General features: G+C 44.1%; 1 protein-coding gene across 1 annotated transcript in view; it reads right to left on the bottom strand.

Annotated features, from left to right (window-relative positions):
- Positions 1 to 8,154: 8,154 nt before the first annotated feature.
- Rhoj (ras homolog family member J) overlaps positions 8,155 to 20,135 on the bottom strand; it is an 86,415-nt gene continuing 74,434 nt past the window's right edge. The window contains exons 4-5 of the mRNA XM_031355265.1: positions 19,119 to 19,214; positions 8,155 to 13,234 (exon numbers count right to left, since the gene is read on the bottom strand). Of these exons, the coding sequence (XP_031211125.1) occupies positions 13,088 to 13,234; positions 19,119 to 19,214 (243 nt within the window). The 3' untranslated portion in view covers positions 8,155 to 13,087. The remainder of the gene's footprint in view (positions 13,235 to 19,118; positions 19,215 to 20,135) is intronic.

Here is a 20,135-nt window from a genome sequence, read left to right as displayed (position 1 = left end):
TTTTTGTGGAAAGCTTTTAAATCCCCACATTCTCATTCTACCATTAAACTCGGACTGGCTTTATGATTAAAGGCCAAGGATGATCAAAACCACTTTCCTCCTGGCTCATAAGGATGCCCATCCGAGAGTGTTCTTACAGAGAGCACCCCATTTCCCTTTGAACCAAGTGATTACCTAAACAAGAGGCAAGGACAGCCCAGACTGTTAGGAAAAGGTGTTTTGATGTGGCTCATTCATCTCCCAAGCAAAATTCTCCATGTTCCCTCAAGACCCTTATGGAAGTGTCTGCTTGCCAATTAACAACAGAACAGAACAAAACAAAACAACAACAACCCTTGCAAAGTACAATTAAGAGCTATCATTTAGGTTTGAAAGCACCAGAGACTATTCTGGTTTGAGTATTCCCCCACAGCCACAGTGAGGTGACCAGTTACTAATGCCCTTCCCAGTTTAGTATATTTTAAATCTAAATGGCGATTTATTAGCCTCAGAATCCGGAGTGTTTGCAGCAGTTAAGATGGCCCTACCTGCTCAGAGGGGGAGGTGTCTCCACCTGGCCCTGGATTGCTTTCTCTGAAGTCTTACAGCAGCTGATTCTGTGACCTTTTTTTTTTTAAGCTCCAATTTTATGCAAACGTTTTTAGTTTTGGCACTTGGGGGGGGGGGGTTGAGTTTACCTTTGTTCTTTTTTATATGCCAGGAGCATCTGTATGATGTCAATAAAGTGTAGTCCCTGTCATTGAAATTCATGCAAACTTTCAGAAAAGTCTTTTTAGGTTTGCTTGGTATGACAATAAAGGAAAACACTTGGAACTTTGAGGTTCTTTTGATTGAAGCATTAATTTAGGATTCATATTTATCGAGGGGCACAGATGACTCAGGGTAGCATGAGTCCCAGGGGGTCCTGTCATCTGTAGCCACTGTCAGATCCACACTGGAAGACCTGAGTGCTCCTTGAAGCAGGAATTAGTTAGCCCATGAAAATCTACAGAGCAAAGGCTGAGACCGTGGTCATGCCCTAGGATGCTGAGATTAATGTCTGAGAACAAAGGACTTGAGCAAAAGTCACCCCAGCCCATAGCAGTAGATGTGTTGGTAGAGGAAGTTGCTGCACATAAAGGTGTTGAGAAGTTGTGGTCTCTGCTAGGAATGGGGGCTGGTCACACATGGCTCGGGGGTTCCTTCCATTTCAAGGACCTCTCTCTGGGTTTTCTGGGGCTCAGTCCTCTTGCCACAGTTTCAGGAAGGATGGACACAGCATTACTAACAACTCTGTCAGGAAATAAGTGACACATTTGACCAGAGTGAACTAAACCAAGGAGGGGTGACATGCTGGTGCTTTGGAAGTAGTGGCCAACCTTAGGGTACTGTGATCACCAAATATGAAGGGAAGCACAGGAGAGGAACAAGTGCCCGGCACAAGCTGTGGCATTTAGTAGGCTGCGGCAGCTCTTTGACAAGCAGACATGGGAAGAGTGGGGAATATTTCAATGTGCTTGAGTCAAATGGGAATCATGGGAAAGCAGAGACTAAGGGGACACAGTCCTCCATTTATGGTCCTCCATAAATGCTGGTCTTCTAGGAAGCAGGTTGAAAGAGAGTAAAGAACGGATCTAAGGGTAATGGGAAAGGCCATATGACTGTGTTTGGGGAGTTTCAACTACAGCGGGGCAGGCAGTAATGATGGTTGTCAGGACAATATGCAGGTAGTAGTATCAGGATGGCTCACTTTTCCCTGATGGGAACTGCTATGGGATACACACAGAAAAGCTTGTGCTCACTAATACCTTATCTAATACCTAATGTTTGAGAGATATGAAGGCAGGAGAGTGGCAGCTCTGAGGTCTGTGGCATTAGTTAATTATAAAGTATGGAAGAAAGCCTATGGGCATGGTGTGGAAGTTACATTTGAAGAGGCAAAGCTGAAAACCAGATCTATGATGAAACTAGAAGAGTGGTCCAATCATTTAAAAGGCTGACTCTGCCACCATGGTGGGTCTTCTATTCTTTTCTTTTCCTTTAAGATTTATTTATTATTATACATAAGTACACTGTAGCTGTCTTCAGACATACCAGAAGAGGGTGTCAGATCTCATTACGTGTGGTTACTGGGATTTGAACTCAGGACCTTTGGAAGAGCAGTCAGAGCCATCTCACCAGCCCCAGGTCTTCTATTGTTACTCACGGTCCTAGTAAAAAGGACAGAGACACAGACACCTAGAATGGGAACAATAAGTGAGTGCTCTTGAGGGTGTCCTAAAGAGGGGGATGCTGGCTCCTCCTTGCCAGAGGAGAGCAGATTCCCCTAGCTGGGAGGCCTCATGGAAGACTCAAGGAGGGTGTATTAGTCAGGGTTCTCTAGAGTCACAGAACTTATGGTAGTCTCTATGTAGTAAAGGAATTTATTGATGACTTACAGTCTGTAGTCCAACTCCCAACAATCAACTCCCAACAATGGTCGGCAGCAGCTGTGAATGGAAGTCCAAGGATCCAGCGGTTGCTCAGTCCCACAAGGCAAGCAGGCGAAGCAGAGCGAGCCTTCCTTCTTCCAATGTCCCTATATAGGCCTCCAGCAAAAGGTGTGGCCCAGATTAAAGGCGTGTGCCACCACACCTTTAATGCCAGATGACCTTGAACTCATAGATCTTCCTATCTTAATCTTCTGGGATTCATAGTCACTATGCCTCAAGGTCTCCATGCTCAGTAACTTGTACCTTTCAGCCTCCAGATTAGGGCCACAGATGAGCCTTCTAATTCTGGATTGTAGTTCATTTTAGATAGAGTCAAGTTGACAACCAGGAATAGCCACTACAGAGGGTGTTATTTTGTTACACTGTCTTCTCAGCTGGTGTCTGTTATTTTAATGCCTCTGCCTCCTAAGGACTGGGGTTTTAGGTGTATGCCTTTGTATCCATTTCTGCGATGCTGCATATTGAACCCAGGGCCTTGTGCCAACTAGGTTAGTACTTTATCAAATGAACCACAGCACCCACAAACTCATCATCTAGACCAGTGGTTCTCAACCTGTGGGTCATGACCCTTTAACAGGTCTAATGACCCTTTCATAGGGGTTGCCTAAGACAACTAGAAAATACAGATATTTACATCATGATTCATAACAGTAGCAAACTTATGGTTATAAAGTAGCAACAAAAATAACTGTAGGGTTGGGGGTCACTACGATACGAGAAACTGCATTAAGGTGTCACAGCATTAGGAACGTTGAAAACCTCTGTTCTAGATGACAATTATGGAGTTTCTCTGGTGGGGAAGAATGAAGGTCTGTACTGAAGGAGCTACTGGATAATTCTAACCGGAGGAGTGGGTAGAAGGTATGTGGCAATGGATGTGGATTGGGAAGAGCGGCATGAATACACACCTACGGAGGAATAGTCAAGGTGTCTAAGTGTGGTAAGAACATTGGGATCTTGTCCCTGTGTGGTGTTGGGATGGCTCTTGCAAGCTTGGGGGACATCATGGCTTCTATCAATGAAGAGGAGGAACCTTAACTACTCTGGCAGAGTACTGAGGCTCCAAAGAGAAGCCTGAGTAGGACGGGGTTATTCTGTAGGACAGAGGACCTAACAGCTATCTGTGTTCCCTTGAGAGGTTTAGAAGACACTCTTTATCCAAGAAACAAGGGCTGCCCCAGTGAAGGGCACACCCACCACAGAAAAGTTCATGCTGACTGTCCTCTTAGGCCAGGGGATGCTGCCGTGGAACTGGGTTTCTAGGTGTCAGCAGAGGTGACAGGGCTCTGCAGGGACCAGATGGTGACATGTAGCTCTATCAGAGGCAGGGAGGACATTACTCCCATGGCAGACAGCAAAACGACAATGGTGATTAGAGGCCTGTGACCTGCAGAGTGTGGTGTGGTGCCGCCTAATAGACAGTGGAGATGCTAGCCCATAGGATTAAAGATTGCAATAGACATATATTTCAATCAGGAAAGTTACCAAGGAAAAGGAGGAAAATATCTGCTAGGATGTATAACAGTGTCTTTCCCCTCTCTCTGTGCCACAGCCTTCTTTCCCATAAATACTTATTAAAATTCTAATTTAGTTCAAAGCACTGCTTTGGAAATGAAGATGCAAGTACCGTTACTATTTATACAACTTCACATTTATGAATTCTCATGTGTGTTTGCTCACACATGAACACACAACACACCTGTGTTGTGCGAATGCCAGAGGTCAGCCCCTGACATCATTTCTCAGGAGCTGTAGACCTTGTTCCATGAGAGGTCCCTCTCCGAGCCTGCAGTCCACTCATTAGGCTGGCTGGCCAGTGAGATCTGGGGATTCTCTTTTCTCCATCTCTCCAGGGCTGGGATTACAGAAGAGCTAAGTCCTTTTTGTGTGTTGTTTGTTTGTTTCACTAATTTATTTATTTGCTTACTTTATATCCTGATCACAGCCCCCTCCCTCCTTTCTTCCCAGTTCCACCCTCTTACTCCCCTTTGCCCATTTCCCTTCTCCTTAGAGAAGGTGACTCCCCCGCCCCCACATACTTGGTATAAACCCACCCTGGCACATAAAGTCTAAGCACATCCTCTCCCACTGAGGCCAGACAAGACAGCCCAGCCAGTTGTAAACGTGGGTTCTGGGGAGTGAATGCAGGTACTCATGATGGCATGGCAAACACCTTACTGACTGAACCAACTTCTCTGTCTCACTTCATGATTCTGTCTCAACTACACTACTAAGTACTATTAGTGTCATTTTACTAATGCCATTTTATGGATGATGAAGCCAAAAGGCCATCAGAGGCCCCATCACTTGCCCATGCCAACACAGCTAGTAAGCCACACATGCGTGTCTTCTCTGACCCAGATCAACCATGTTCTACTCAGGCATGATGCCTCTGGGGAAAGTTTCTTCCACGTCATTCCTGCTTGGAGCAATCTGAGCTGATGGATGTTAGACTAGTCATTCGCATCTTCTGCCTTTCTTGGAGTTTGGCCCGTCCTGTGGAGATTGGAGTGTTTACCGTTTTCCTGTGTAACCTCAGGAAGGGGATACTTAATGTAGCACAGATCATATAATACTAGAGAAGTGTCTGAGGGAGAAATGAATGCCACAGCAGAAGATAAAAGAAACCAAAGATGAGGGTTATGGCTTTGCATTGGTTTCCTAGGTGATGTGAAAATGGATGCTGGGAATGATGGTCCAGGGCTTCTCAGACCAGCTCTTCATAAATGGTTGCTCAACAATTCCCTATTCTGAAGTACATTTATTTTGTAGTTAATGGAAGGTAAGGAGTAGATAGAGTTCCTTTCTCTAGAGCATTTTTGATTGGAGAACATATAAATCTCCTCCCTTCCCTTCTCCACTCTCTCTCCTTGAGATAGACTCTTCTGTAGCCTAGGATGGCCTCCCTGTGTAGTGTGAATGATGATCTTGAACTCAGGAGGACTAAAAGTTTGAGGCTAACTTGGGCTATGTGGTGAGACCCTATCTAAAAAGCCATAAATGAACAAAAAAATGAAATAATATGCTCCAATCTTTCCTAGTTTTCTACTGCAGAATTTTAAGCAAACTATTAAAAATAACATTTTAATCTATTCTTTAACAAATTATTCAACTTTTGTTTTCTAAAAAAATTATATTACACTTACTTTTTATTTATGCATGGATACACATATACATATATGTGTGTGTATGTGTGTTTCAGTGCTATGGAGTATGTGTGTGTGTGTGTGTGTGTGTGTGTGTGTGTACCCGTGTGTGTAAGTCAGAAGATAACTCAAGGGTGTTAGTCCTCTCCTTCTACCTTGTCAGCCCTAGGGATTGAATTCAAGCTGTCAGGTTTTGGGGCAAGCATCCCTACCTGCTGAGCCACCTCTCTGACCCTGTTGAGATTTTTCTCGTAATGGAACATTTATTGGAACACACATTTCTGCTACAATCATCTCCCTTTGACTTTATGGATAGAATAAACTGGAGTGCTGTGTTGGGCATCCAGGAGGGCTCCATGGCTGATTGCTGTGATCCTGGAGTGTCTACAGGGGGCACTAAAGCTCTTCAGTCAGGTGACATCTAGCAAGGAGCTAGGGATGCAATGAGAGAACAAGGGAGCAGAGGCACTGCACCTTAACTGGCAATGTAAGGCAGACATTTCCCTAGTGTGGAGGATTTAGAGGGTTAGCCTAGGCTCCTTCCAAGCCTTCATCATCAGAGATAAAGTCCTTCCATGAACTTGCTGGCTTAGTGCTTGATCCTAACCTTTTCCACCATGGAAGAGAAGTAGGCATGAAGTCCATACCCAGCCAAGAAGCTATTTTCAATTGATATCTGCTGGGAGAGGAAAAAAAATCTGTCTTGATTTAATGGGAAGACTGATATTCTTGAGGTGAATGTGATCATTGTCTTTTAGTGATGTTGAAGACTGGATTACAACCAAGGAATAAAAGTAAAGCCACAAATACAAATGACAACCTTTTGAGGGAACATGCAGCCCCTGAAAGCACGGTGTGCACACAGAATAAAGAGTATCGGCAGGCTCCGAAGTGATTACTATCTTTAGGAAATCCACTTACAGAACCAAGCACTTGAAGTAATAGGGCCTGCCTCTGTTGATAGACATGGTCTTCCCATCTGAAGACCGTGTGTGCTCTTTTGGCTTTGCTGTCCACTGTGTGGAGACGTGAGCCATCAAAGTTAGGTGACTCAAGATTCCAGGCTGGTCTGAACCTGAAGCTTCCATTTCCTTTTGTAATATGGCCATCATAATTAAAATATGTGATGGTGGTTTGGGGTTAGGGGGCTTAAGGCATCTGGTATTAAAAACCACATTGGGAAAGCTTTAGGAAGATATTTTTGCTAAGCTTGTAGGACCTGCCTAAGCAAGTTCAAAAAATCCAAATGAAGCCTCTCCCCTCGGATACATTAACAGCTCTAAATGGGAGAGAAAGTCCAATAGAAGCTGCCTGCAAACTTCAGCATTACAAGACCAGAGCCAACTTCAGAGCAGAGCCAAGGGGCTAATGTTCCCTGGATGCGATCTGCCAGTTTTAAGGATGTAAGCTTCGAACAAGGGGAGGAGAGGTAAATAGGCTTAGACTAGGGGTTTCTCCTTCAGTGTTTGTTTTTTTACCACAAAACCATTTTTATGTAAGTGAAGACAGGCTTGCAGAAAGCCTGGACTGGGATTTTATTTTACTGTCCCAGAAATGAGACTAGAACTCACCAAGCTAGGGGCCAGGGAGATGGCTTAGTTGGTAAAGTGCTTGCTGTGTAAGTGTAAGGACCCAAGTTCAGATCCTCAGCACCCGTGTAAAAAGTATATTGTGCTCTTGTAATCCCAGTGCTTGGAGGCACACCCAGTCCATCAGATTGGCCTATAATCTATGTGGAGATTTTTTTTTTTTTGATTAATGATTGATGAGGGAGGTACTCTCTCAATGTGAGTGGTACTACCCCTGGGCTGGTGGTTCTGGGATGGATAAGAAAACAGGCTGAGCAAGCCATGGAGAGGAAGCCAGTAAGCGGCACCCCTCTGTAGCTCCTGCTACAGTTCTAGACTCCAGGTTCTGCTTGAATTCCTGCCCTGGCTTCCCTTGATGTCAGACTAGAAACTGTAAGGTCCTTTCCTTTTCCCAAACTGCCTTTGGTCAGTGTTTTATCAAAGCAACAGAGAAACAAAGTAGGACACTTATAAATACCAGAATGACTTCCAGAATAGACTCCTTTAGATTTAGCAGATTTTTCAAACCAGATGCTGCTTTTCTGTCTGATTCCAAAATACGATGTTCTTTTACTGCAGCTGGTAGCACACGATGAAAAGAAAACATACTGAAAGCCAGTAAAAGAACAGTTTAAATGTTGACCTAAGGAGTACCTTCAAGGCAGCATCTGAGAGACCATCTACACCAATGGCTTCTCCATCATTAAGCTCTGTGTTTGCATAGAAAGACTGATAATGAACCTAGGTGTCTCACAGATTAGTTTGTCCTCATGTTTAATGTGAGTCTGAATCACTTGGGGTCTTGTTAAAATGCAAGTTCTGGTTCAGTTGGTCTGGACTGGGCCCCAAGATGCTGCAGTCTGGACTAGCTACCACGTGGTGCTGATGTTGCCAATCCTTGGATCACATTTTGAGCTGTAAGGAGCTGCACACAACTTCCCATCCCAGAAAGACACCTTTGGAATGCAATTTGTGTGAAATCCCAGATGACCCCGTGGGGGGGCAAAAGACCATTTAATGACATAACAGTCAAAAATGTGATACAAATAACAATATAAATAAAAGTGATGCTAGAGTACATGAAGTAATATTCCATTTATTATGAGACAGGCACAGAGAAGAGCCATTATGTAAGAGAGTGTAGGGACACCAGCCTATGAGCAAGTTGGCTGGAAGTCCCTTGACTCTGTGCATCTTACACAGGGGATGAGGGGAGTAGCTCATTGCAGCTGGGTAGCATCCCTGTGTGTATTATATGTGCCTGCTGTTTACTTGCAGCAAAGGCAATTCTACCAGGTGAATTCCTCAACATTTCTTTTGAGGAGAAAATACTCTGTTTGCTTAACGAATGTTCAAACATGACAGGCAAAGGTGATTTTTAGATGCATATCTATTAACTGCCCAAAACATATTGCTGTATTCAGTAAGTGTTTCTGTTTTCCCTCCAAAGCTATAACAAACTCAAAAACACTGACCTGCGGAGGCCACCAAAAGGCTGGATCTGCTAGTCAAGGTTCCCTTTCTTCATAGGGCAGCAGATACCACGTCCTCTGTAACACTAAGCATGTCCTATTCAGCAGAGACAGGTGGAAGCCTTAGGGTTCGTTGCTTAAGACCTCACATTGCTATGGCTTTAGTGTTATGAAGGTTCTAGGCCACCACTGGACTTATACAAAAGGGTAGAACATGTTTGTAACATACAAACATCAAAGCAACCCTTGTCAACTCTGTAGCTCCTTAGGAGTAGAACATAGGTGGCAACTGAAATGCAGTGTGTAGCTTTTATTCTAATTCTTGGGATGGGGCTTCAAGGCTAAGGGCTGCTGTTGAACTTACATGCCACCCTTTCACACATGAGCCAGACCCTGGCTCACTCCTCCCCGACCCCCTGATCCCCAGAGAGCTGGGCCTAGCCCCTGGTGGCCGAGCAGAGAGCTTGGTGTTCGAAATACTTTTCTGTTTATTACTGACCACAGAAGCACCTTGAATTGTACTGTCTTATATGAATTGTCTTACATGGCTGCACTTGTAGCATCTGTAGCATGAAAGACAGTCTTTGCATTTAGGGAGGTCTTTATGAACGTGAACAGTATCAGCAGTATGGCCTGCATGCCTGAGCACACACATTCCAGAGTCGGCCTTTACGTTTCCCTTGACTTCCCTCTGCACAGTCAGAGGAGATGGAAGGTTTCCACCCCACCATGCTGTTAAAACTGCAAAGAGCACCCAGTGACCTTCATTTAGAGCAGAATTCCTAGTGTTACCATAGGGTTTGGCCCGACTGCCTATCCTTTACGTTTCCCTTGACTTCCCTCTGCACAGTCAGAGGAGGTGGAAGGTTTCCACCCCACCATGCTGTTAAAACTGCAAAGAGCACCCAGTGACCTTCATTTAGAGCAGAATTCCTAGTGTTACCATAGGGTTTGGCCCGACTGCCTATGGAATGCTCTTGGCATTCTTGGTCCTGTCTTCCCTTGGACTCCTGACACCCGGCAGAAGCTGGCTCTCCCAGCGTGAGCCAGCCTGTTGCCTGCCCTGGGTTTAGTTTTAACTTCCCCCTTGTTATCTAAATGTCTCTTCTCTCAAAGTGCCTGCCTTCCTTTGTAAGCAACTTGGTTCTCCTGACCTCTTTTTCCTTTCTTGTTTCTAATGTCCCCAGAAAACATAACTGTTCCGGGGACTACAAATACTTGGGAAGGCTTGTCAATGAAGTTGGTAATCACCTAGAGAACAGCTGGTCGTCTGTAGCTCTCTCTAAATTGTGCACACTTCCTAGCCAGGCATGTGAACAAGGATGGATTTCAGAACAACACGTGTCCAGCACAACATCAGATCTGTCTATTGAAATAAAACCTCAACTTGAAGTTTCATCCCTTGCCCTCGGGAATGTTTGTTTGGCGAATGTCACATGGCTTCTGTGTGTTCTTTTTGAGGCCCAGTGTTACTGTGTAGCCCAGGCTAGACTTGAATTCATGATTCTCCTGCCCCAGCCTTCCTACTGCTGGGATTATAGGCTTGCATCACTAGCCAAACCTCTATTATGTGCTATTTTGAGAGATTTGCTTCAATTCAGATAATTCTTCTAGAGTATGCTATATATCCTACGGTTTGTTGCTCATAGGAACTGAGCCTCAAATAATAAATTTTTTTGTTGGATTCACATTCTAGATTTTGAATGTATGCATGTATGTATGTATGTGTGTGTGTGTGTGTGTGTGTGTGTGTGTGTGTGTGTGTATAGACAGGGCCTCCCTATGTAGCTTGGCTGGATGGGAATTTGCCCCATAGACCATGCTGGCTATAAGTTGACTGAAATCCTTGTGCCTTTGCTTCTTAAGTGCAGGGATCACAGACATGAGCTGCTGTGCCTGGCTTAGCAGGGGGCCTGGGTGAGAAGCAGGTGCCAGGACTAGCTCAGCTCTGCATAGCACACTGCTCCTCAGTGTCTCCTCTGCACATTGAGGCCTTGTGCCACACACAGGCTCTGAGGCCTTTTCTGGTCCCACATGGATATCAGCTGCCATTTGCTGACTTTGGAGACTATTAGCCACTCTTACTTTTGATTTCTCTGGCTCTTTGTATTTAGTTCTCACAACAGTTGTTAGTCACTCTTGGGGCAGAAAGAAAATTTTGTGAAACACATCAGGTCCTGTTATAGAGATCTCATGGGTCCATTATGGGGATGGCGGCATGGGGAGTGAGCTGCCTCTTGACTGCATACATTTGACAATTTCTCCTTGGTGGAGTCAATGTATGCTTTCAGGTTTTCCTCCAGAACAATAAGAAGTGAGGAACAGCCTCCTAGCATGATGTACCCATGCCATATTGTAGAAAACTGGCTCATAGCACTAACATTGTTATAGGACCAGGTACCCATCACTGTGTATAAAGAATGAATGGTACCCTACAGCATTATGGCTCATGCATATTTGATTTCCATGTATGAAGACAGACAGTCCATTCTTGTTTTTCTAAATGTCAATATTTAGCTTACAGAACTTCAGTTTTTTTTAGAGAGAGAAAAAGAGAGAGAGAGAGAAAGAGAGAGAGAGAGAGAGAGAGAGAGAGAGAGAGAGAGAGAGAGAGAGCATGTGCATGGGTGCATATATGTTTGTGCATGCATATGTATGTGTGCTTCAGAAAATTTTTAGCCAATACATGGGAGAGAAGAAAAACAGTACTAACATGTAGAAGAAGCAAAAATATATTTGAGAAATTCTAAACAACAGACAAACAACCAAACCCCACAAAGACTGAAGGGGTGTCATGGAAGGACTTAAGACCCATACAGTACAGTTTTCCTCTGTGGTTCTTCTAAGAGCAGGAAAGACTAGAAAGATTGAGATTTTCTTTCCCAAAAGAGGGAGCTTCAATCTAGAAAAAGTGAAATAATTTCTTTTTGCTAAGATATGATTTACTGATGGAATAAAGTAAAAAAAAAAAAAAAAAAAAAAAAGTAAATCAGCTTCCCTGGGTAATTCCAGGGCATTTGTAAGCAAATAAGGCTAACCAGGGGCTATCACAGCCTCTAAGTAAAACACGCAGAGTCCCTGGCTGTTAGGAACTGTCCTGTCAGGTGTGGAATTCCTGACTGGGGGCTTTTCCTGCTCAGGGCCCAATGCCTTCTCCCAAATGTTCATGGAGAATAAGTTTCACCACTTAAGCCCATCCTCCATGGACATTTGGGAGAAGGCGTTAAGGAAAGAGAGAGGGGCAATGACATCAAACCATCCTTAATGGAAGCTCATATGGAGCCAAGCTGAGTAGCGCTTTCACCTAAAGCAAGTAGAGAAGTTAATTGAGGCACTTTGACCCTGAAGGAGTCTGAACCTTCTTCTTCTTCTTCTTCTTCTTCTTCTTCTTCTTCTTCTTCTTCTTCTTCTTCTTCTTCTTCTTTTTTTTTGGTCTAGTGTCCATAAATCACCTTTTCTTTTCTTTCCTCTTTCTTCTTGGTCAGGCTATGACTGGGGAACACGTGGATCTGGGCACAGGAGAAAATGTGAACAGAAAGAGGGAGAAGACATTGTGTGAGTAGGTCAGGTCGGCTTGGCTGGATTGGGAAGATGGCTTGCTCTATGATTGTCCTGACCCATTTAGGTGAGAAGTAGAAAACGGTTTCTTCCAAGACAGTCCATTTTCAGTTTGAAAAACAGCAGGATTTTGTAAGAGCAGACCCCCTATCACCTGAAGCATTTGTAGGATGATCTTTGGCCAAACTTGGGGAGCTGTAATAATTCACAGGATGTTTTCTTATAAAAAGGTTAAAAGCATTATAGATCTGTAAGTTTATAAAAGTTGTAAATTTTTCTTTTTGTAATTAGTCATTCAGAGGTACACGACAGCTCGAAGAACATTGGCAGAGATCCACTGTCAGTTGGTGTGAACACAATCCAGCTTGCCTTTCAATTATTTTGATGTGGATTTGTAAGGCTCAAGTGATCGGACACTGGGAAACTGCAATAGAAATGGACGTTAAGGTGCTTGGGTAAAAGAACGGACTCAGAAACGAAAATGCTGGCGTTGTATTCCCAAGTTTGCTGAAGACATGAACTAAGGCCATCAGAGCAGGGCAGAGAACTTGGTTTTCCCGTCATGACTTCCGGTTGGTTCATAACTGTGGGAGGGAAGATGTGGAATACCGGATGCATCGTGACTCGGCTTCCAACACCTCCCCAGCATACGGTCTGAATGTGGCTCTGCATTCTCCATGCGCAGTTGGCTGGCTTGGGGCTGTGGCAGTGGCTTATAGGATACTGAGCTGGGAAGCTGGCAGGGCACGGGCCAGGCCTTGGGATACAGGAATTCCTTTCTGGTCACGCCCTCCTATTTGGCTAGAGTTAGGTCACAGAGACCGGCTGCCCTCCATATTCTTGCATGGCGGGGAGATGGGTCTCAGGCAACCTCAGATAATTGCACAGCAGCCGTGGCACTGTAAGCATCCTTTCTTTTTTTTCTTGGGGTGGAAAATGGTGAGGATGGCTTCATCAAAAACTGCTTTGAGACCCTTCTGAGTCAGGGCAGAACATTCCAAGTAGCACTGCGCTCCAATCTTAAACACACACACAGGGAGAGAAAGAGAGAGAGAAAAAGCAGTGAATGCCAACCCTCTGACTTGCAGGTTCCCATGTCTGTTTGTTCTACAGACAGCCTGTTTCCAGTGTCCTTTCATTTCTATATGGAATGTGGCAGTGACACTCTGTGTGGGATAAGGCAGTGTCACTAGACCTAAAGAGCATCTAAGAAGCAGCCATTATAAATTATTTTTGATTGGTATGTATATTTGGGCAACATGATATCATTTGCTATTATTGTTACTATAAGTAAACTTCGAAAAACAAATTTTAAAACACTAAAACACGAAGAAATAAAACTCATAGAAGACATTCATTGATAGAGACACCTTCCTTCTCTGTATATTTTTTTATGGTTAAGTGATATGTATTTTGTATGGGTTAGTGTTCGGTTCTGAATTATTAAAACAATTGCCAATTGTTAAAATAAGTTATTATTGTTATTGGTGATCTGTATACCATGTGCATGCAGTGCCAATAGAGGCCGGGAGAGGGCCTCGATCCCCGAGAACTAGAGTTACAGACAGTTTTATGTTATGTGGGTGCTGGGAATCGAACCCAGATTCCTTGGGAGAACAATCAGTGCTTTTAACTACTGAGGCCATCTCTCCAATTCTTTGAAGATTGAAACAAATAATTTCATACTATGGGTTATATGAGAATTAGAAAATCCCATGAGAAATGTAGAAATCCAGGCCAGAAACTGTTGATTCTCATTAAGAAAATCACATGCCAGGAAGGTTGTGCTTGGCTGTCGGCTTTGGTAACGGAGGAGCCCCGAGTGTTCTTGTCTCACAAGCTCACATGAGCCTGAATACACACATGAGCTGAGGGCCTCTGAATATTAAGGGTATCTGGAGAAGCACTCCCATTTCTATTTTCCATTTTGAAACTAACTTTGAAAAAAGCAGATCAAATGCAGAAGAAAGAGGTCGCCTGGATATTGGACCTGGAAACTGTGGTGGATGAATGGCTGGGGAAACAGGAGGCAGGAGTGTGAGGGTATTACAGAGAGGGGAGTCTGTGGGTGGCACACAGAGTTGCCAGGGGACTGGGAGAAAGCAGCTGTGACTGGTGTCCCCTCTAGAATGGATGATCTCCTCAGCTTCCAGAAATTCACACTGGACTCACTTTCCTATTTTTCTATACAGTCAGAAATTTAGAGTTTTATTTATTGTATACAATTGAAAGAAGCATTCTGTGGGTCAGTCGGGATATAGATGTCAGTGCTTTCGTCTGTCACCAGGAAGCTTCTATAATGTGGAATGAAGAAAAACTTGTGGTTTAGCTTAGACAAGAAAGGTTGCAGCCCAGGCAAGGTAAAATGAGCATTCAACCAGAAGGAGAGAGAATTACTTTAAAATCTTTGTTTCTTGAGGTGTGTGTGTGTGTGTGTGTGTGTGTGTGTGTGTGTTTAGGTCAGAGGAGGATTATCAAGTACCCTGCTCTGCCACTCTCTGCCCTGTTCCCTTGAGGCAGGGTCTCACTAACCCTGGAGCTTGCTGCTTTGATTACAATGGCTGGTGAGTAAGCTCCTGGGATCTGCCTGTCTTTATCCTGATGTTAGTGTTACTGGCTTCTTTGTGCATGCTGGGGATTTGAACTCAGGACCTTATGTTTGTAAAACAGGTACTCTTCCAGCCCTTCCAAGCCCCCGAGGTGTATTGTTTTTCTTATTCTAGGACCTTTATACCCAGCCCAGCTACAAGTTGGCTGAGCTAGCAGTCACTGAAATGGGATTCTTGAAAGGTCACAGATATGAACATTCAGTATGAAAGGAAATTGTTTTGGTCAGGTCCAGAAATTTATTTCAAAATTCTTCCTACAGACAGCAAGTTCCTTTTTTTGATAGGTGTTCTTTTCTGACAAGAATGGCTATTTTATAAGCCAATGGGAAATATCAAAGGCCAGGAATTGAAGCCATCAGTGTAATGATGAAAACCTACTTTATGGATTTTGTTTTGACAATGGTTTGGCCTTTAGCTTTGGAAAAAAACTTCAAAAACTTATTAAAAACAGGATATGAGAGAGAGGAAAAGGGGGTAGAGAAATTTTTCCCTAACAATGACATGAAATGTCATCTGATGCTTTTGGAAGTTGACATGCACACATATAAAAAGCACAGCAAGTTAAGGACTACCTGAATGTACTTGCTTGTAATATGATGGCTCTGTCTGTTATGCAGAGGGGGAGAAAAACCTTAGAAAGCCATGTAGGCTATTGCATTTGGACAAACATCTCACAAATGATTCCAAGGCCCCAGACAGATTCTGAAAGTTTCAGGAGTTTGGCTGACTTCTGTTCATTCACTCTGGGACCCTGAGGGATGAATGAGCTCGCTCCCTTCCTCCCCACATTGGTGCCAACCGACAGTGCTTTAGCATATTAGCCTGTCAGCCTGAGCCTCTGAATGAGGCAGGAGGAGCCCAAACTTGTCTCTTCCAATTCTGACCCGGGGAAAGAGAACGAGACAGTTCATAAAGGCACTGTTGTGTGAGGAGGTTAACGTCACACTATCGTGTGCTGATAGTTCCAGGAAAAGTAGCCAAGGGATTTTGGGTGTGATTTGGGACGTTCCATGTGAGACCCAGAGCCCAGTTGTGAGGTGATTGTTTTGCGGTGCTGTACGTGCTCAGGGGGTTAGAGAGGAGAGTTTGCCCTGGTTCAGGGAAAGGGCACAGACATGTTAAAAAGAATGCTCAAAAAAATTCATTAGGGTCACCAAAGATTGAAATGGAAAATTGTGTCAAGGAAACATGGCCCTTCTTGTTTACTGTAGTGCCCTTCTTGGGTCCTCGGAGCCAAATGACCTACTCCGTTAAGTATTTAGGACCCATCTGCAAAAGCTCAGAGACTCCTCATTTAGACACACATGTGTGCAATCTGCAGCATGCTTGACCAAACGGACACCTTTCAAGGAAGTAAAACAAAACAAAGGAGAGATTGAGGCTGCAAACGCAACACCTTTCTGATATTTTCTGACAATACTTAGGGTGCATTGTTCCCAGGGCTGGGAGACATGTCACAGTGGCATACAACATACTAGATCTGATGGGAAGAAATGAAAACAAGCCAACTTGTAACAGGCCAAATCAAGCGAAACAGCAAGCTAATATTTTTCATAATTTTAATACTTTCCCCCTGCTTTGACTGGGGTGGGGTGCACCGAAGAAGCACAACAACGTCTAGCAGGGTTGGGGACTGGATCTAGCAGGGTTGGGGACTGGAGCCCGGCTGGCCGAGTTCTTGGTTTTTGCCCGCAGTAGACAATGCCTAGACTTTGATTCCCAGCTCTGTATAAAAATCAGATGTGCTGATACCAGCAAGAGGTAGAGGCAAAAGGATCAAGGTTATCTTTAGGTATATGTAGACTTCAAGGCCAGTCTGGTCTACATGAGAACCTTCTGAAAACCAAGACAAAACAACAACAACAACAACAAAAACCCAAAACAACAACAACAACAACAACAACAACAACCCAGTAGCTAGAAGGAACAGAGGCAAATGTCTTGCCAGCTGTAGGCAACTCTGAGGGCCAGCAGGCCAACAGGGAAAGTCTGAAGAGCCAGAGCTTATGGTGTGTTAGTTCACTTCGATGCCACAGGAACCCAAGGAAGTAAGACTTGTGCCAACACGTTTACAGGCCCAAGAACTGGCGCTAAGTTGTGGAGATAAGGATGCATCCGTGTGTCAAATCAGGGAGTGTTTCTACTCTCCTCTGCTGTTCCTAGAAGTCTTTGAAAAAGGAGTTCCAAACTGAAGGATTTGTTTGGTGACTCTAGGAAGGAGACAAAGAACACTGTGGCCGGAGCCTCAACTCAGAACCTCTCCCGGCTGCTCACCCTCTCTAAAGCTCATTTCCCTCTAGGAGAGTTTGGACAATAATACACACGCCACAGGAGGTACTTCGAGGATTAACTAAGAGGAAGTCTGTGCCACGCCCAGGATCAGATCATCACTGCGTAAATGCTAGCTATTATAATGAAGTATCTGACAGAGGAGTCAAAGACTGAGAACCTAAAAAAGTCTCTGTAATTACATGAATTGTCACGAAACCAGTTTAAAAAAAAAATCTCACTTGATTTTCTTCTAGATTGAATTTCATAGGCTCAACATGATTGTAAACCAGAGAGCAGTTGCTAGGAGAGGCTGGCAAAGGCAATCAAGCGGTGAGCCCAGCCACTGTTCTTAAAATAAAGCTGAAATGAAACCAGAGGCCTTGGGGGTGACTCGTTATCACAGGGAAGAACAAAACAAACCAAAACCAAAATACAAAAAGCAGCTTTCCAAACTCGGAATGAGTTAGGAAGCCACGGGATGAAGGCAGGGGCACTCTTAGAGGCAAGGAACACAGAGAGTAGGCTACTGCAGAAACAGTGGGCCTCCTGCTAGGAGCCACATACAGTTACACACATTAACATGCATGTTAGTGAGAGCATCTGAGGTTGGACATTGGAGGAGAACCCACAGATCTACTCACTTTCCCAGGAGCCACACACATGGCTGGAGAGGACAGTGGGGATGAAGGTTGGGTGCCCAGGTGCTGGCAAGCACACAGCTGGATTCAACTGTCTGTGATTCAGACATGCTCTTCTCTCAGGGCCATTTCCTCACCTCTAAGAGGTTTATGGTGCCAACATCTCCCTAGATGGCTTACAGGACTGTGGCAGAAGTAGGAGGGGTTCAAACATTGGTGTGATGTCCTTATACACTGTACCCATAAAACACCACAACCAATCCACTTCCAGAGAAGGTGGCATATGTCATTTGGGACCTTTAAACAAGCTTTAATAAGAGAAATTCCATTGTCTGTCCGTCTGTCTGTCCGTCTGTTCATCTGTCTGTCCGTCTGCCTGCCCACCCGCCTGCTCATCCACCCATCCATCCACCCACCCACCCATCATATCTATGTATCTATCTATCTATCTATCTATCTATCTATCTATCTATCTATCTATCTATATCTATTGCTAGAGAGTAATTTGTAGTTAGTGTTGTTCTTGACTGCTTTGGAGAAGGTGACTAACTGCTTGTGGGCATACATTTTGCAGGGTTAGTTACTTATAAAATAAAACATTAATAATTTAAACTCTCCTGCTTGGATTGATGGACTAAATCAAGGAGGAAGACCATTCAAATTAGAGAAATATGGCCCTTAAATCTCCTTCTGCCCATGGATCCATTATAGCGGCTGCTCTGCTCACGTCGTGGTGACAATGGGCAGGCAGAGATTTGGCGTCTGACAAATTCATTTTGAAGCACTTCTCTAGCAAGATGACTGTTTATGGCCGACTCTCAGAAGTGAAGAACGGTCGGAGGAGGTAATTCCAGCTTCACTCTGTTAGACAGCCACTTAGATTCCTCACCCTGTTACTCTCAGCTGTGTATTACGTTTCCATATGCTATTCATAATGCTGCCCAGACTAAGTGGCTATTCATTATAGGAAGAGAAGGGTTAGACAAAGACAACCCTGCCAGATTTCAAATCCAATTCTCTACCTGGAAAAAAAAAACCACAAAACACCTCATGTGGAGTCATTTAGATGAGTTACACTGATAGTAAACAGGGAGGTTTACAGATGACATCTAAAGATTCCCCTTAATTCATGCTAAATGTGGCAAGCCCATGGTCTAGACACTGCTGAAGCAAAATGGTAAGTGCTTAGCTGTTGAAACTCTTGAAGCTTCTTAATGAAAGACAGAAGGTGCGGTTTTGACAGGACCATTCTCCAAAATGGCTCCTTCTAGCTCTCATAGAACAAGAAAGAAGCGCAACATAAAGATTGGAAATGCCCTGCAGTTTACGGCAAAATCCTGTGTTGCTCACCCATCCCTGAACGCTCAATTCAAATGTGATCATACCGCTTTCGCCAGCTTCACACCGTGCTCATAGGTGAGGGGCTTCTCCTTCATGTACAGTAGGCGTGCCAAGGTTTTGGGGTCATCTCGGAGATCAATCTGGGACAAAGATATGTTAATTATTTTCAGGCCTTATCAGTTATTTTTAAGAGGAGGTGTAATATAGTACCCTCTTCCACCTTAATCTCTCTGATGTTGCTGGATGTCCTCCAAGAAAACAATATATACGCCAGTGCTATATTTGAGAGTCTGAGGCGGTGTTTCTCCTCTCGTTTTCCCTCCCTCCCTCTCCCCCCTCATTGTCTGAGATAGGGTTTCTCTCTGTGTAGCACCTGGTTGTCCTGGAACTCATTATGTAGACCAGGCTGGCCTCGAACTCACAGAGCTCCACCTGCTTCTGCCTTCCAAGTGCTGGGATTAAAGGCAGGTACCCAGCATTTTATTTTTTTTTAACTTGGACACAGCAGGGTGGCTTTATACATTCTTCTTCAGAGCAGTTACCCTGGCTGCTGAGAACATCTTCCAGTGGCCTGGATACCCTTTGGTGATTACTCATTTGGCTGCAACTCATGTTATTTATTATATAATTTTTTTTGTGGTTTTGGGTCCATTATTGTTTTTTCTTTTTCTCCCTGAATCAAATCTTGACTTTCAAAGGGTTGGGGATTTGCTACCCGTAAGACCTTTTCAACAGATAACGAATGGACAGGGGTGGGAGGTTTTCCAGGGGAGTCCCAGTGAGGGGAAGCCAAAGGGTTCCTCTAGTGAAGCAGCAGATTATCTCGCAGCTTTGAGGGCAGCAGGTAAAAGGTCGGTAAAACAATTTACTAAATGTTGTGGTTGCTTTCGAATGTTACTGTGTATGTGGGCACCCAGGGCTTGCTTCCTGTAGGAAGTCGGTGTGGATGGTCATGCTAGGGTTCCATCGATTGGAACAATGCTTATGCAAAGTCATAGTTTTATGTTTTCATTTGTTTTTCTTAATCATTCGACTTAGTGGCTATTCTAAACAGATTCAAG

Source organism: Mastomys coucha, unplaced genomic scaffold, assembly GCF_008632895.1.
Source record: "Mastomys coucha isolate ucsf_1 unplaced genomic scaffold, UCSF_Mcou_1 pScaffold6, whole genome shotgun sequence".
NCBI lineage: Eukaryota > Metazoa > Chordata > Mammalia > Rodentia > Muridae > Mastomys > Mastomys coucha.
Note: the sequence above shows the minus strand (reverse complement) of the source record. Positions and strands in the feature narration are given on the sequence as shown.